Below are 18,643 nucleotides of genomic sequence, written 5' to 3' on the forward strand. Positions count from 1 at the left end.
ATGTAATATATAACTGGAATGGACTGTACTGGAAATGTTCTAGGTTACTATAAAGGAAAACAGTAAGTAATTTAAGTTCTACCTTTCCTTGGAGAACTTTGTGGAGAAGTGGGAGGAGAAGAAAGCTGTGAGGATGCATTTGATATAGTATCCTCTGCTTGTTTTTTATGACGCTCCAGACTTCCTTCTTCAGACAAAGAAAGAATTTTCTTTAAAGCTTGTGGAGAGTTTATGCCTATGAAAGAAAGAAGTATGTACTTTCAAGACTAAAAAGAAATAACATCAATAACTAAAGCCTTTTTGTAAAATTTAATATTACATTCATAATCTCAGCAGTCTTTGTACTCATCATGGTATAAACAGAAAGCTTACAGAAGGCACACGACACCCGTAATGAGGTTTCTGATTGCTATCTGCTGGAGTACTAGAAGTGGACTGTTTTTGGTATTTTACTTCAGCTTCTACATCTTTATCTACATCTTTCAGCTTCACCATCTTTATTCAACGATATGTTAAACTATGAAGAATAAACACAATTTGAAAATATTAGAATTTAGGGTGAAAGTGATACAGGTAAGAATATTTATTATTAGAATTCAAGTTTAAGTACTTTGGTGAACTCACAACGGGTGTTTTGGTACTGTTGGATATATGAGCTCAGGAGAAGTGGGAATGACGGGAGAAAACAAACAAGCCAAGAGCTAAACAGAAGTAGTAGGAAAAGTTAATAAAAGCATTCTTAGGAATTCCATACAGTTAATATTTGATCAAATAAGTAGATAAGAGAAGGCAGTGCCCTGTGTCACAGAAATCAAGAGAGATGATTTTCAGAAGGGAGTGATCCAGTGCCAAGTGTAGGATCAAGTAAGGTGAGGGTAGAAGGAAAAGGATTACCTATACCACTATAAGGTGATTTTCCCCAAAAAAATTATTTTTAGAAATGAGGCAGTCACATTAAAATATTTTACAAAGCCTCTATTATTCCTATGAGACATTCTCAATTGCCTTACTTTAAACAAAAAAGAGATACTTGGAAAGGCATGATAGCCTGACACGATCTCGATCAATGCTAGCTTAAATATTCTTAGACTTAACAGAATCCTTTAAGAAGGAGGCAGTAAAATTTAACAAAGATTTAATCCTTCATTTTGCTTCATGTAAACATTTGATCTTGTTTTAATACAATTTTTTAAAGACCACTTTTATTTATTTTTAATATTTTATTTATTTATTTATTCATGAGTGAGAGAGAGAGAGAGGCAGAGACACAGGCGGAGGGAGAAGCAGGCTCCTCGCAAGGCGCCCGCAGGACTCGATTCCAGGACCTCGGGATCATGCCCTGAGGCGAAGGCAGATGCTCAACCAGTGAGCCACCCAAGCGTCCCTAAAGACCACTTTTAAAGCAATATTTTATTTACATGTATAGATGCTAATATAACAAAGATGCATGAAAATGTTAGTTACACTACAGCTATATGAATAAATAGTTTGGATTTGGGAAAGAATTCTGAGGCCAGCATTATACACAGATTCAAAAAGTGCTTTATACTCAGGCACACCTACACATCTGGCTACTAGGCTATATTTAACTAAACGAAAGACTGATAAACTTCCTTATAAGAAGTTCTATGTAAAAGAGAAGATAGAAGTCAGGTTGCAGGGGATTTAGTAATATATAAATATCAATATGATAGTGGACAAATAAATATGTAACTCAGCTTTTTTGTGATAGGGAGAGCAATACAGATATATCAAAGGGGAAAATGGCAAGTAAAGGTATTCTGCTGTCACTCTCCACAAACGGCATACTTGCTGATGAGGGAGAAAGGGCCAAAGACAGAGTATGAAGGACCTACTCTAAGACTCTTGCCCTCCTCATGCACAGGTTGTAACTGGGCAGGAACTACATCGGTGCCCAAGTACCAATTTTATCTAAGAAAACTCTGTAAGTTTTTTTCTTCAATTTCTTCTCTTTTATTGTTTCCTTTCGCATACATGTATAAAAAAGAACTGATACATTTTATGAAATATAATTTTGCTGTCCCATTTATATAAAGGAACTAAACTTGCAGATATATTTTAGTGGGAAAGATGAAGCATGATTTGGCTCCTTAACATTCAGGAAGTAACTATATTTCCCCCTCAAGTTAAAAGAATCAATGATTCAAAAATAAGGATTCACTTCCAGACAAATCATTTCACTTAAAAATATTCTACCTAAATTCTAACAATTCCTTGATCATGAAGCCAAACTGGTGTAAATAATGTATATGAACAAAGTAACGTCTGTACTCATTAAAAAATTAATAAAAGCAAAATTTTCCCATTTTACACTCCCCCACCACCATGACAAAGAGCAAGATTAAATGAGAGACTCTATAACATAAACAGTCCCTTCCACTGGAAGAGTTAATCTCAAAGAGGGGGGGATATGATTTTAATCACCTACCAAAAGGTGGGAGATCCTTTACAGGTACTTTCTTTCGTGAAGGATAAAGGGATACAGCAGGAACCTGCAGGCCTTGGTTGATCTTATGTTGGGGCTGTGGCTGCGGGGGCGGCGGCTGGGCTTGTGCTTTCTGTTGTGACCCTGCCCTTGGAGCCACTGGGGACGTCTCAGACTTGACAGGCTTTTTGTCACCAGGATTCTTAGGCACTGTTAATCGTTTGATTTGAAAACAAGAAATTTCAGAGGTTAGTAACTATATACAAGAGTTTCTGCACTTTAGAACACTAAAAATGTATATCTTATCTTTTTTCCTATCGCCTGTATAAAAACAGAAATGGGAGTGGGTAAGAACTCACCTACAGACCACAAAGGCATCACAGGACAAAGATATTTACTTTATGAAACTAGCTCTTAAATGATGATTACACTATCCAATACTACCACATTAAAATAAAAGTAGAAAAATATGGAGAGTTCACACGTTATATGTATATAAAAAGCACAAGTAAATGATAAAAGCTACAACAGGAAGATTGTTAGGAATTACTTTTCAAAATGGAGTCCAAAATTCCTTGACATTCATGAGCTTAGTTTTTAGTTAATAAGTGGTATTAATAATCTTTTTACTATCAAATTCTCTCTCTAATGGGTAGAATGGTCTATGTTAGCTATTAGTAACCAATACTGCTTGAATATTATACTGAGTATATAATTCCATGGCATACAGAAGGAAAACCAATTTAGCATGATCAGGAAATGCTGTACGTATTTGAAAAACCAACTCAATGACAGATCTACTTCCTCCATTGTACACACAAAGAAGCTAAGGGTTAGGCAGCTCAGTTAACTTGCCTGGGGTGATGACACTGCTATTTTGAGGAACAAACAGAATTTGAATTCAAACCAGTCTGACTCCAGAAAACAAAATCTTCACCATGACACACAGTGTTTTCATAGTGTCCTGGGAAAATCTAATGACTTGAATCTTCTCAAATCATCTTACACTTAAAGTCTATAAAAAGTATCTTCAAACCTGCCCATAAAAGACCCAAAAGTGTCCTAGGTGGAAAATGCCTTTACCTTACACGAATGCAGATCCAAGTAAACAGAAAACTGCCCCCACTTCTAGCCTGGCCAGATTTTTAAAGGCTGGAAGCTACACACTAGGATGAGTTGTGGTTTGCCGTGTAGCAGGACTGCTGCTTATGTGGTAGGTGAACTTACTGCTGGGTGCTGTCCAGGCTGAGAGCGTAAAAAGGCAGCCAGCACGCCTAGGGACAGGTCCCTCCGAGAAGGGCGGCTCCTCCCCCCTCTCAGGTTACCTGTCAATCTGGAAGTATCTTTTATGACAAAAAGGGGATGCAACCAAGATGGCAGGCACCGTAAGTTTCCGGCATCATTCTCTCCACACTAACCTAGCTGGACACATGGTCTAGTCCAGGACAGTACTGCACGGAATTGACAGTAGCATTCAGGGGAAAGGCCAGTATGTCCCCAGGATGCTATTGACCACGCTGTACTGAGCCCTATTTGTCACGGCCCATGTATGGCACTGCCCAGGAAACCAATCTGCATTCCAGTCAGATTCGTAGCCACTTAAAGGAAAAACTCACATGTGTTGGTTGCTGGCTCACACTGCAGGGATAATGTCTGAAGACTCTCCTCATCCATTTCTAGCTCCAAATTGGACAGGTACTGCTTCACTTTTCGAGCCATTTGGGCATCTTCATAAAGCTTTTTGGCATTGAGAAAGGAACTACGACGTACCCGCTTTTTATGACCACCTGTCTGAGCAACGTCTAGCACTGTTGCATTTGTACTACCCTGGCTGAGAGACCTGGAAGATGAAAAGGTAGATATGCAGCTCACTCTAGCATGGGATTGTGTTAGCTATCTGAAACATAACAAGACTTACACAGGTATTTTATGTTCAAAAGATCACATGCCTCATTCTGGTAAGTAAACTGTTACAGAGAAATATAGACTAATATAGATTAAATTTTTTTAAGTTAAAAAAGAATTATACACACATACATACAAACATATATATATGTTTGGCACCTGCTGCTACTAGTCGAACTAGGAAATTCTGCTTTTCTTATCTATAGAGCGTTCAAGGCAGTTCTTTCAGAGAAGCCAGCAAATAACAATGATTATATATAAAAAGCTCATGCAATACACAGTTAAAATCATTGAGATTTACATTAAATTTACTTCTCTTACAGAGGATGCTTTAAATACATTTAAATAAAATTAGCTACACTGTTCACAATCATTTCCTTATTCCTTGAGTTAAATGTAATGCATGTTTAAAGTAATATGGGTCAATCTGTTAATAAAATGATCATGCAAATGTGTAAACATATATATACAGAACTAGCACATGAATTGTTAAGAATTATGTTTAAAAAGTATTGGTTTATAGGATGAAAATAGTAGTTAGTTGAGCTATAAAAAATTTAGTTTTAACACGTAGGGGCACTTTTTATATTATGTTAAGTATCTGTGCGATAGTATTTATATTGCACAGTTTTTCCTTTTAACATTCTTCCTCCCCTAACTTCGCATTAGGCTTTCTCCATTTCAAAGCACACAAATTATATTAAAATAAAATCTTTTTGAAAGTTCCAAAGTATGCCTGGCCAGTTCCCCAGAACAATCATCAGTCATTTCACGGCTGTCATGGATCATGACCTCAAAAGCAAAAGCCCCAACAGATTAAACTTGAAGTCAGTTTGCCAACTGAAATTCTGCTAGAGCAAGAGGGTTAAGAAAAAATGCAAAGCATCAGAAAATATAGTAGGTAAGAAAACAATGCAATGAGCAGAATAAGAATTGTGTGTGGGCTTGCAAGGTCTCCACCACTTACCCCAAACTCCTCCACTTCTTCTTCCTGTAAGTGAGAGCCATGGAGATTGAAGCATGGGTGTAGAGAGAGAGACAGAAAGATCACAAGCTCAGAAAGAAAGGACTAGACTTCTGGATAAGCAGTACTAGAAGCTCACAAACATTAAACTGTATAATCATCCCGTACACGCAACTTTACTGGCAATATTCTTCTGGCTCAAAAGACAGACATATTTAAATTTTTTATTCTAAAAACTCCTCTCCTTTACTAGATTAATCATTTTTGACTATACTGACAACTAATCCATTGTATAGATATTGAGACAATATTGTTTCGGTTCTTTGCATATTTTGGTTCATACTATCAGTTACGAGTTTTAGCTCCACAAATCAGTGTTCTGACAAATAAGGAATAGTTCTGCCCCATGCCAAGGGAAAAATTTCTGCAGGACAAGCTGTTTTTACTGACAGTCAAAAGTATACCTGATGCAGAATAAGATATTTACTTCAAATTATAGCTCAATGGGGATTCTCAGCATGACCTAATAAAATTTCTACTGTGCTACAAATATAAATATTCAAAAGTTTCTCATTTATTAGGAAGCTGTAAACCCACACTTCTCTAAGCCCACATGTTCTACTGAAGTTGACACACTTACCGAGTTCTGAACATGAGGGCAGGGTCCATGTTAACTGAAGCCATTCGGCCAACATGACGAATTTCTTTTGCGATCATCCTTAGCTTCTCAAAATTGACTAACCCATCGACTTTTGAGTCATTTCCTATAATTGGCAAAGAAGGAAAAGGGGATCACATCATACTCATTTATTCTGTGTTTCCACAAGTAAAGACAGAGAAATCTATTTTATACTTACCTTCATGAAGGAATGTGAGATCCTTCTTGATAACTGGGAATAGGGGGATTATGGGAGGCTGCAGGTTTTGACTATTGAGGACATTGCGATATTTTGCCATGTTTCTGGAAGGATCAAACAGGTCCTGGAGATCTTGAAACAGCTTTTCATATTTATTGGGAAGTTTTTCCCAGGTGGTCCGTAGTCTTGCCACTGGTGCCAAGTTTAGGCCACTGAAAGGACAAAAAAGAAAAGTGACATAAAGTCAAGTTACTCATTATTATCAATGAAGAAAGTAAAACAGCATATTTAGTAACACATAACTCTGTGTTTATGCTGCATATCAATTCACAGAATTCATAAGAAATATTAATAATTCTGGGTAATGAGAACTGAAGATAGAAGCAGGGTCAGGGCCAAGGGTTATTACTCTTCTTCCCTTTATACCTTTCTAGTCTGGGTTTATTATGAACCAAACAACTAGAATGTGAAGTGTCATAAGGGTAGCATTTTGTTTTGCAGCTTTGTCTCCATACATAGAGAAGCACTTGGCACATAGCAGGCATTTGATAAAACAGACTATCTTGTGGTAATAAAATAAAAGTCATAATGAGTATGATCAAACTCCTAGTGAGAGAAAATGACTAATAATCACCATGAATATCAATTTTCCTAATAGTTACACTTTATATTTTTTTCCATCCTCAATATAAGCACTTAAAGGGGAAGAAAATGAACATTTACTGGACATCTGCTTTGTGCTAGCTGATAGAACTCCATATACGTAATACCATTTAGTCTATTCGATCACTCTTTGGGGCATAGTTATTTTACAGAGAAAAACTGATGTTCAGAGAGATTTTAATAAGTTGTTCAAAGTCACAGAAATTAAAAAAATAACGAATATAGTTTTTCTGGGCTCTACATGTAGTTTACAGGAGATTTTATTTTATTTTTTTTTTATTTTATTTTTTTAAAACGTTATTTTCTTTTCTTTTTTTTTAATTTATTTTTTATTTTTTTATGATAGTCACAGAGAGAGAGAGAGAGAGAGGCAGAGACACAGACAGAGGGAGAAGCAGGCTCCATACACCGGGAGCCTGACGTGGGATTCGATCCCGGGTCTCCAGGATCGCGCCCTGGGCCAAAGGCAGGCGCCAAACCGCTGCGCCACCCAGGGACCCCAGTTTACAGGAGATTTTAAATTAAGAATGATTGGATTTAGAGGAAAAGAATGGTTCAATATGATTCAATTAAAAACCACTACACTGGGATGCCTGGGGGGCTCAGCGGTTGAGCGTCTGCCCTCGGCTCAGGGTGTGATCTGGTCTGGGGATGGAGTCCCACATCGGGCTCCCTGCGCGGAGCCTGCTTCTCCCTCCGTCTATGTCTCTGCCTCTTTCTTTTTGTCTCTCATGAATAAATATAATCTTAAAAAAAAAAACAAAAACCTACTACACTTACACAAATTATATGATGTTCCTGGATTTATATATAGAGAGATATATACATATATTTAGATATATATGATAAATGACAATTTACCATATGTCTATAAAATTTTATTTACTTACTTGAGAGAGAGAGAAAGCACGAGCAGGGAGGTGGGGGCAGGGGCGGGGGAGAAGCAGGATCCCTGCTGAGCAGGGCGCCCAGTGTGGGGACTCAATCCCAGGAGATCATATGTTCTTACCTGATGATTGCAAACATGGAGTTAAAATTCTTGCATTCCCTGCAGTGCAGTGCTATCTTGATGAAATGCTTAATGATCTTCATCCTCTTCAGCTGGTTTGTCTCTCTCAGAATTTCAGATGCTACCCAAAATGTTTCTTGGTTAATTACTTCTTCAAATTTCTTCAGGTTGGCACAGCTGGTTTTGGATTTGAGTTTAAATAAATCATCTATATATTCGGTGGGTTCAATGTTACGGAAGAGTTCAAAGTTTCGCATAGAGAGCTGTGTGGCAACTTCAACAGTACTGAGCTGCAACAGGGAGATTTGACTCTCCCTCAGCAGCTCCTGAGCGTCTTCATCTGAACAAAGAGTTTCTGTCTCCATGTTGTTTTTCAAGTAGTACCTGCAGAACACAGAATTCAAAGCCTAAGCAGCAATCTCATGACATTACTTGAAAGCATCATCCTGTTTTGGAAATAACATTGACAAGAACGCTCAGTTGGATGATGCAAGAATTCTTCTAAGGACAGAGAAGGTAGCTGGGCCTCGTCACCAGCGCACAGGATCACCTAGCCAGAGGCCGCTGATGGAAGCTAACCAATCACATGGCATTTCACTTGTACCAGTTGTAATGCATTTTTCTCCTGTCCTTCCCTGCTTTCTAGATTATCTGTTTTTGCAAAAAAGTGACAGAAAAGAGCTAAATTTCATATTTCAGTTTAAATAAGAAAATAGGATTCTACCCTAAGACGCAGCAATTGCACTGCTGGGGATTTACTCCAAAGATAGAGATGCAGTGAAACGCTGAGACACCTGCACCCCAATGTTCACAGCAGCAATGTCCACAACAGCCAAACTGTGGAAGGAGCCTCGGTGTCCTTCGACAGACGAATGGACAAAAAAGATGTATATGTATACTGTGGAATATCACTCAGCCATCAGAAAGGATGAATACCTACTATTTACTTCGACGTGGATGGAACTGGAGGGTATTATGCCAAGTGAAGTAAGTCAGTTGGAGAAAGACAATTATCATATGGTTTCACTCATATGTGGAACATAAGAAATAATGAAAGGGACCATAAGGGAAGTGAGGGAAACCAAGTGGGGAAAAATTAGAGAGGAAGACAAACCATGAGAGACTCCTAACTCTGGGAAACAAAGAGTTGCAGAAGGGGAAGTGGGTGGGGTGATGGGGTAACTGGGTGATGGACACTAAGGAAGGCACATGATAAGATGAACACTGGGTGTTACTCTATATGTTGGCAAATTTAATTTAAATAAAATATTTTTTAAATAAATAAAAAAATAGGCTCTAAGGAAGGCAACGAGAGAGATCAGACACAGGTCATCACCCTATTTTCCCAGAGAGAATCTGTGACTATTGATGGGTCCAAATTGGATTAATCCAAGTTTACCTATTTATTTAAATACCGAAGAAACCTATAAGCTGTTCCCCTCTATTTGATCCTGTGAGTACAACAATCCTAAACAGATTTTTTAATATTAAATACCTGATTTTCACAAAAACCTTACAAGTAAGTGGGGCAGGTATTATTATCAGATGAGGAAATAGAGACTCCCAAAATTAATGATAGTTAATTTCAGTGACAGAGACGAGAACTTATTAATACTCCTTTCTCTTTGTAAATAACTTGTTGAAAATCGAATCCAGATGTCTGCCCTGTGGTTTTTTTTTTTTGAGGGGGGTGGGGTGGTTTGTAGACAGATGGTTTTCCTAGGCCAAATTCCATAAAGATAGAAACAGAATGAACGCAGTGGGAGTCCTGCCAAACTGGCCTTTTGCATATTTCTTCACCAAAGCAACCAGGACAGGAAACACATACCTTGAGTCCTTCACATTCACAGATGTAACATTCCCAGTTTTCATTACTCATAAAGCCCATGACATGTATTCATCTATAATTTTCTTGAATGTGAGTCATGAATCTGCACCTCAGTGGAGATCTGTAGAACTCCATCATGGTTACAGATATACATATATCAATGTACATTCAAATGGTCATGAGAAAAAATGATCTCCTGAAACAACACTATCTGCTAGTGTCAGGGTTGGAAATAAAGCAGTAGTGAAGAAAAGCATGAAAGTTATAGTTGATAGCAAGAAAAGTGAAGTTTTGAATGAATTAAATTAGATTTAGCTATACATTATGGAAAAGTCAAGTACGATAAAACACTCCATCTGGCAAGAAAGAAAGAAAAAAAATTTGATTTATAGAACTACCTAATACTCCATCAGTGTAGAATCTGGTTACTAAATAAGAGCCAAAACTTTTGATTTTCACTAATCTGTGGTGTGAGGATACAAATTACACATATCAAGGAAATTAATATTCAAGAGGCTCACAAAACCAGGTACAATGTTTTCTTGCAAGTAATATATGATATATGCAATCATGCAGCAGGAGACAAAGCTCTGAAGCAACTCAAAGTTTAGTCCTTGAGCGAGGTATTTTTCGTCGTGTACTGCACAATAACAGACACCATTAGCTAACCACGTGGTCATATATATCTTTATCTAACAAATGAAGCTCTAGGAAAGTAAGGCAGGCAGGAGCAATTGACACTAGAATGTTATTGAAAAATGTGTTTGTGAATGCACATATACAAGAAGAGCATCAGGCTTACTCTGTGGCTTTACATTAGGCACCCAGTGCTGTTCTGGAGGCCAGTGTCCTAAAGGGCAAGTCTAAGAAGTGACTCCCTGTGCCCTGTGCCCTGACAGGCCATAACAACACAGAGGGCACAGTGCCCTGCTTTGCAAAATGTTCCTAAGAGATCCTCGTGAGGGTCAACAAGCTGCTGGCTAAATTTACTTTGATACAGCAATTCTCAGAGAATGAGAATATACTTCTTTCTAGTTTCCTTAAATCATTTCAAAACCCTTTCAAAGTATTTATCTCTTAGACTTTGGTGTGAGTTTGAAGATAAGTTAAAGAAACAATAGAATAGATATTGTATACCTTCCACTCAGTTGTATTCTATCAGCAAGTTTGGAAAGCTGATCCGGAAGCCGTCTTTGTTTGATGACACCCTCAGGTGTGACCGAGACCTCGCACAGCGAATATTGATCCGGGGTGGCAGTCACAGCAAACTCCCTGATGGCCTGAATGACTACTTCCTTCGCTGTGGTGTCCTTACTGATCATGATGTATCGGCTTTGCTGATCAGCCTTAAAAACCCTTAACACTTGATCTGGCAAGTCTGGGGGGAAAAAAAAGCCGTATGTTAATAAAAAGGATTTTAGTGAATGGTAATATAATTAAGTAAGTATCTGAAAAGCCTCCTCAGAAAAGATAACGCTGAACTTGCATCTCTCCCTTATTATAATCCTTCTTTAAAGATTCTAGAAGTCACTACTGGGTATTTATCCCAAAGATACAAATGTAGTGATCAGAAGGGACACCTGCACCCCAATGTTCACAACAGCAGGTCCACAATAGCCAGACTCTGGAAAGAGCCCAGATGTCCATCCACAGATGATGGGTAAGAAGATGTGGTCTATCCGTACAAGGGACTATTGTACTAAGGAGGGCACGTGATGTACTGAGCACTGGGTATTATATAAGATTGATGAATCACTGACCCCCGCCTCTGAAACCAGTAATACATTGTATGTTAATTAACTGAATTTAAATCTAAACAAAAAAGATTCTGGCAGACAACATACTGATTTACTATATGAACACATTTTTCTCTGTAGATAACTGGTCCACAAATATAAACACAATAGTATACAACAGCAGCAATAAGATCGTCAGGTTTTAACACATCCAGAAAAAAAAAAAAAAAAAAGATTGTCGGGTTGGTAGCAACAAATGAAAAATGTGAATCTAAAGTTTGTCTTTCTAATATTGAAAATCCCACTGGGACGCCTGGGTGGCTCAGTGGTGGAGCATCTGCCTTCAGCAGATGCTGATGCTGGAGACCCAGGATCGAGTCCCACACTGGGCTCCCTGCATGGAGCCTGCTTCTCCCTCTGCCTGTGTCTCTGCCTCTCTCCTCCTGTGTCTCTCGTGAATGAATAAATAAAATCTTTAAAAAAAAAATCCCATTAATCTAACCTAAAATATTCCTTTTACTCTAATATGACCTAATAATAATCTGCACAGTATGTGTCATCTTCATTTTATGAAAGAGAAGACAAGTTCAGAGAGATTAATTTGCCCATGACCATACCAAACTAGTCTGAAGAATAAAAAAGAACTGATTACAATTGTGTCAGACTTAGGGTTCATTCTCGCTTTCTGCATTTGACATATTCCATGCCAAACCAAGAGCATACAAGCATTACCATTATATCAGAAGAAACAGAAAATAGATTACTACGAGAAAACAAAAATGGCATGGGTGGTGCTCACCAGGAGTAGCACTGAAGTCCAGAATGCGATGATGTGACTGTAATAAATCAGGATTACTGGATGACAAGGTTCCACTGACAGGCAGGGCAGTTGGGATGTGCTTCGTCTGTCTTAATCCCACTATACTGTCATCTTGAGACTGACCAATCCCAATATCACTGGACAAAGAGGAAAAAATTAGAAAATCAATGATCCACAAGTAAAAAGGTTATAACTCATCAATATGTAATAGATGCAGACCATAAATAAACCATATTTCTTAAGACTTGCAGTTCATTTAAAAGTACCATTAAAATTTTTGGCTGAACGTCGGGCTCCTGGTATTGAGCCTGCTTCTCCCTCTGCCTGTGTCTCTGCCTCTCTCTCTCTCTCTATCATGAATAAATAAATAAAGTCTTTAAAAATAAATAGATAAATACAATTTTTGGTTGAAAATTGCAATGGCAACTACTACTGCTTAAGTGTATCTAACTCAACTTACCCTGCTGTTTCTTAAGCATATGTTACTCTAAACTTGTGTTTTTCATGAGTCAAGGCATAACAAATACTAGTAATCTTGTCAGTATATTCAAGAAAAAATAAGCTCTAGTTACTATTGGAAATAGATTTAAGAAAAAGCACATTGACAAGAGTGCACTTAGTCTCAATTGATGATTTATGCATCAGAATGATAAATTATTTTATAATCTGATCTTTAAAAACTGAAAAAATGGAGTAAAATGAACAGAAGAAAACAAATCCAAACTATTCTAATTTCATTCTCTAACGTTTCAGAGAAGTAAAATGAAATTACTAAGGAATCAGATGTAAAGAAACCCTTACACAGACACTATTTCTTATTTATACAAAGCATAAAAAAGCAGTGATGCAGGGTGATATTTCTGAGCTTCTTTGACCCACTTTTAATTCTCTAGTCAAAATTTCTAGTTTATACATTTAAAGTTCCCAGAGAAATACTACTTAGTATTGCAAATACTACTTATTATTGCTACAAACTTAGTTCCATTTGTAAAAAGTCTGTTACTGTGGACAATTCTTAAAATATGATTTAATAACATATAAAAATTATTTCTAGAATTTAAAGGTCAACTGTTTCCAAAACAAAATATTAAAATTGAAATAATAAGCTGGGACACACTCAAAATAACTAGGTCATAAGCAAATGCTTATAGTTCTAACTAATTTCTAGAAATACCTTAAAATGAGGAGAAGGAAGACCGTACTAAGGTTGGGTGTCCAAAGTGTCATAAATAAAATTCACATATTTAGCATCAGTTAGGTTTTCAGACATCAGCGCTTAATCACAGTACCCACTATGGCCATGATTAAAAAAAAAAAAATCTAGCTGCATTCTTTATTTTGAGGGGGGAGAGTGGAAATTCTAAAGTTAAATAAGGACAAGATTTTTCTTTTAAAGTCAACACAGAAATTAAAGAGTTTAGTGTAAATTCCTCCAAATTCATAGGTAAGTTTTGACAAAATTCAATTTCAACTTAAGCACATATAGGCATGCATATAATGGTAAGAGATATTAATGTTCCATGAAACATTAAAACTTGCAAATTATCAGTAAAATTTCATTTTTCAACCATATAAATCACCTCTGCCCAAAATCTCAGATGTCATCCATGACATGAAACAACTACTATGAGCTCAGGCCAAAGATACAGCCAAATGGACCACTGCTACCACAAATGGCTAAAAATGCTAGAGCTATCTTCTTAAGAAATGTTCCTCAGCAACATTTTAACACCTAAAATAAAGCTCTAATTCTTGCCTATATCTCTGTTACTCACAGACATGAGGCTACTCCCGATTGGAACTACTTTATATTCAAGACTTAATTCAGAAATGTCCCTCTCTGAGCACATCCCCTTATTGTTCAATCTCTCCAACTCTCATTATTACTAAAACTGCTTTTTGGCCTTTGTTGATTCTACAGCTCGTTGACTTATTCTCTCTTTTCTCAGGATTCATCAGTCTCTCTCTACTTACCTTACAACCAGATCTGAATCCTATAATCATCCTCTCACCTCCCCCTTCCACCCCCCCACCCCCGTTCACATTTCTCCACCATACCTATCCCTCCCAACTTGCCATCAACCAGCATCTTAGCTTCTGTAATACTGATGGTGTTTGCAGAGGAGGGGATGTGGGAGGGAATCAGTATATCTAGAAGATTTGTCTAATTGACTAGTTTCATGGCTTTGTTAAAATAAAAATCTTTGTGAACACATGCTGATTCCTAGGAGAGCAAAGTTTAAGTAGTAATTAGTACATCATACCATATAATAGATCCTACAGTTTACTAAGCCTTCTTTTAAATATATTTTTTTCATTTCAATTTTTACATATATGAATTATTTCAAATAATTTTCACAAAAAAATACTTAAAGGAGGCATACATGTTCTTAAATACAAATTAAATGTTTCCTCAGAGTTTTAAAATCAATACATCTTATTATCTTTTCTTTTCCCTTCTCTAACTTTTGAATATCTTTTTAAATACACATAGAATAAAATTATACATAGTATTCTCATATTGTGTTCCTTGCCAACATCCTGTACTGTGGATGGCTTATATCCCAGTTCTTACGTGTCACTTTTCTATTAATACTTGCCAGGGTCATGCTGACTTTTATTTGACTTTTTTTTTAAGGTTCATATTTAACTCATGGTCAAATGAGACTGTAGATTTTTTTTTTTATCATGCTGCTAATCTACATTTAAGTAATTTATTTTTTTCTTGCCCATTTAAAGTAAATTTTTAACTCTAGAATGATCACTTTAAAAATAAATTTCTATTTTCTGTAATGCTAATAGGCCTAATCCATTGCTTATTAGAAACTTACTCAATATAAAAATACTCTCAAGTCAATAAATAAAACCATCATACTTATTGCTTATCCTTACGACTCTGTTATAGAAGCCTTTTTAGCTGATACAAACCCACTAATCCACTAATCCTTATAGTTCACTGGGGACAACATGGGTTTGACACTCCCAACAATATTATATTTTGGGCCGTGTCTATCTAATCTATGGATAAAAATTATCAAATTATCAAAGAAAAATAACCTAAATGTCTTGAACTTCTCTCATATCACTGTAATTCCAGGAATATAAAATAAATGCATTTGGTGTATCCATGTTATTTATTTATTTATAATTTATTTGAGAGATAGCAAGTGTACTGGGTGCACCAAACCCAGGACCGAGGCCACAACCTGAGCCAAAATCAAGAGTCAGACACTTAAACAACTGAACCACCCAGGGATCCCACAACCATGTTATTTAACATTTAAAAAAAAAAAAAAAAGGCTAACAAACAAGACTTAAAAAGTGTGAGACCTACAACTTTGTCTAGTCTGAGCTCCTGGCATAAATGAACAGCCAAGAACAGATTCAAGAATACACCTGACATTCTGACTGTAGAGCTCACTGAGAGAAGGAAAGGAGTTCTGTGCTTGGTTGCTGATATCTTCACAAAAATTAAATAACTGAAAACAGAGAAAGGGAAAAAGAAAATGGCAAGGATGAACAGTAGCAACCAGAAAAAGCAATGATTTGGTGGTCAAAGAGCAGATACTGATGGTTGAGAAGATATTCCAGAAAGAAATATTTTCACAAAAAAATAAAGGAGGCATACATGTTCTTAAATACAAATGAAAGGTTTCCTCAGAGTTTTCACAAGAAGAAAAGATAATAAGATGTATTGATTTTAAAACTCTGAGGAAACATTTTCACACATTTCACAAAAGAAAAGATAATTTTCACAAAGAAAAACTAGCAAAAACCAGTCTAAACCATGGGTGAAACAGTAGCAAACACATATTCTTATTTTCTTTAGTTCAATGATTAAAAAAAAAAAGAAAAAGAAAAAAGTTTCAATGAGGAAGTGTTAAACTATCTCTAATGAAGCTTGGGTTGGGCAAGTAAGTAGCAAATACACAAGATTAAAATCAACTTGGTTATTTAATATTGTCTCTAAGATAGTTCAGAATGTCCTGAGCTTCTAGAAAAGCTTAGAACATTTTTTAGACTCAAGTGTAAACATTTTATCACTACCTTTGCATATCATTTTAACACAATAAAATAATGTACAGAAAATTTACACAGACACTTACTTATATGGTTTCTGTGGCAAGATACTGATCCGAGTCTTGTCGAGTATCTTTTTTAGCTTGTTCCTTCCTCCAACAGTATTGGCTTTACTTTTTTTATTTACTTTTTCAAGTCCTATCACCTGTTCTACATCTACAGCAAGATCTGGAATGGAGTAGCGACTGGCCTTTTTGATGTCTCCAATTTTAGGGAGGTGAGGGGCACCATTTCTTTTCTCTTCTGACAATCTTGTTAGAAGTTCTTTAAATACTAAAATGGAAAGAAACACACATGCACACACAAACCATTATAAGATATCTAAGCAATGCAAAGGAAATTGTTGAACTTGGAAACAGATGAGAAGTAGACACTTCAGCTATCAAAACTGAAATCCTACTAAAAAACACCACTCCAATGAATGAGTGACACCAAGAATCTGCTTTGTTTTATTGCTTTCTCACTTCCATTCAGAATAAGTTAAAATACAGTAGTATTTACAGGCATTTAACATAATAGATGTTTAAAACATTTATCTATAGATAAATCTATAGGTATTTATACATACTAGATGCTTAAACATTTATCAATAAAAATTTTTATGGTCCACAAGTTAGTAGATTTTGATTTAGAACTAATTATATACTTACATAATTAGTATCTCTATATAAGCATTTACTATAAATATTTTGATTCTTATATTTGAAACATTACTTACAAAAATGACTTTTTTCATGATTAAGACCTAAATGTGGGAAAAAAAGATCAAAAGGATAAAAATGAAAGTATGTAAAACTACTCACCGAATAAATTGGTTTTCACAGTGATCGATAAGTGTGTGTTATTCCTAAGAATTTCCATGGCTTTTGACAGCTGAATATTTTCAAAGTTTTGACCATTTACTTCTAATATCTAAAAATAAAATTATGAAATTTACTTTAGTATCCCAATTGATTGAAGGAAAAAAGACACCAATATTCACCCTTAAGTTTAGATTTAGAAATATCATACCTGATCCCCTCGTTTCAAGCCTGCTTCAGTTGCTTTGCTACCTGAATCTACACTGTCAACAAAGATTCCAAATCCCTTCTCTGAGCCACCAAGTAAGATAAAAGGCAAAGGAGCTTCTCGAGATGGTTTTGTTAACGTCATCAATCTTCTTTTTGCTTTAGCTGCACATGCAATATTTAACAGCCTTAGATGTCCACCCATTTTCTATAAAAGTTCAGAAAGAATGGTTTCAAAAATAGGCTGAATTAAATGAACTTAAAATTGATGACTTTTTAAAAATCACAAATATTACCTCTCTTTCCAGGTTATTTTCAAATTCTTCTAGAAATCGAGTCATTGCAGGATCTCCTTCAAAGTCATTGAAGTGATTATTCACCCACAATAATACTACCCGTGTAACCTGAAAAATCAATTGTTTTATTTTTTTCAGTGCTAAAAATTTGTGAATAGAGTCATTTCAAGAAAGATACTCAACAGACAATTTATTTAATAACAATGGACAATAAACAACAAAACTCCTCATGGCAAGGATTTCATTCATAAGAAAATGACCTTCTGAAGATATGTATATACATACACACACACACACACACACACACACACACACACACACATATATATATATATATAAAATGAATAGAGGCTTTTTGTTGTTTTGCCAAGAAGGGTTTTGAATCTGTGAAGGAGGTACGTATATCTTGTTTATTACTCTCAAAACATATTTGAAACTGGTCACAATAAAAACAAAGCTATAATAAAACCAAAATAAATTAAAAGAAGACAGAAACTAAAAAATAACAGCTGAGGGCAAAATAGACAAAAGGAATGAATAGTATCAGGCCTAGAAAGATTTACAAGGGAATAAGTTGTAAAAGGAAGGAGCTACAGGGATCCCTGGGTGGTGCAGCGGTTTAGTGCCTGCCTTTGGCCCAGGGCGCGATCCTGGAGACCCGGGATCGAATCCCACGTCAGGCTCCCGGTGCATAGAGCCTGCTTCTCCCTCTGCCTGTGTCTCTGCCTCTCTCTCTCTCTGTGACTATCATAAATAAATAAAAAATTAAAAAAAAAAAAAAAAAGGAAGGAGCTAGTTGCGAGTTATTAGGAATTACATCTTACTTGCTAACATTAAGATTTAGGGGGCTTTTAACATCTACGACTTTTCAGGAAAAATCAGTAGCCTTCTTACACTGCACACTTTCTTTACACAGAGCCCTATACCTCCTTTATCTAGACACACAGTCCTAGAATATTTGTGCTGTACCCAGCAGGAAGTGTGTGACATTCATTAGATTCTAAGTTCCACGTGGACAGCTTTACCTGTTAT

The 18,643-nt window shown here is 36.2% G+C and overlaps 1 protein-coding gene across 16 annotated transcripts in view; it reads right to left on the reverse strand.

The window, feature by feature from the left end:
* Positions 1 to 18,643, reverse strand: part of RAPGEF2 (Rap guanine nucleotide exchange factor 2) — a 240,832-nt gene that overhangs the window by 8,632 nt on the left and 213,557 nt on the right. For 15 of the 16 annotated variants that reach the window (XM_041738094.1, XM_041738096.1, XM_041738092.1 and 12 more), the window contains 13 exons: positions 17,612 to 17,719; positions 17,320 to 17,523; positions 17,112 to 17,220; positions 16,335 to 16,581; positions 12,208 to 12,365; positions 10,810 to 11,050; positions 7,845 to 8,228; positions 6,173 to 6,384; positions 5,956 to 6,079; positions 5,319 to 5,342; positions 4,063 to 4,286; positions 2,450 to 2,656; positions 83 to 235 (listed from right to left, as the gene is read on the reverse strand). In XM_041738094.1, coding sequence (XP_041594028.1) covers positions 83 to 235; positions 2,450 to 2,656; positions 4,063 to 4,286; positions 5,319 to 5,342; positions 5,956 to 6,079; positions 6,173 to 6,384; positions 7,845 to 8,228; positions 10,810 to 11,050; positions 12,208 to 12,365; positions 16,335 to 16,581; positions 17,112 to 17,220; positions 17,320 to 17,523; positions 17,612 to 17,719 — 2,395 coding nt within the window. The remainder of the gene's footprint in view (positions 1 to 82; positions 236 to 2,449; positions 2,657 to 4,062; positions 4,287 to 5,318; positions 5,343 to 5,955; positions 6,080 to 6,172; positions 6,385 to 7,844; positions 8,229 to 10,809; positions 11,051 to 12,207; positions 12,366 to 16,334; positions 16,582 to 17,111; positions 17,221 to 17,319; positions 17,524 to 17,611; positions 17,720 to 18,643) is intronic. The other variant, XM_041738095.1, reaches the window with a different exon arrangement.

The sequence above is a fragment of the Vulpes lagopus genome, chromosome 23 (assembly GCF_018345385.1).
Source record: "Vulpes lagopus strain Blue_001 chromosome 23, ASM1834538v1, whole genome shotgun sequence".
Classification (NCBI taxonomy): Eukaryota; Metazoa; Chordata; class Mammalia; order Carnivora; family Canidae; genus Vulpes; species Vulpes lagopus.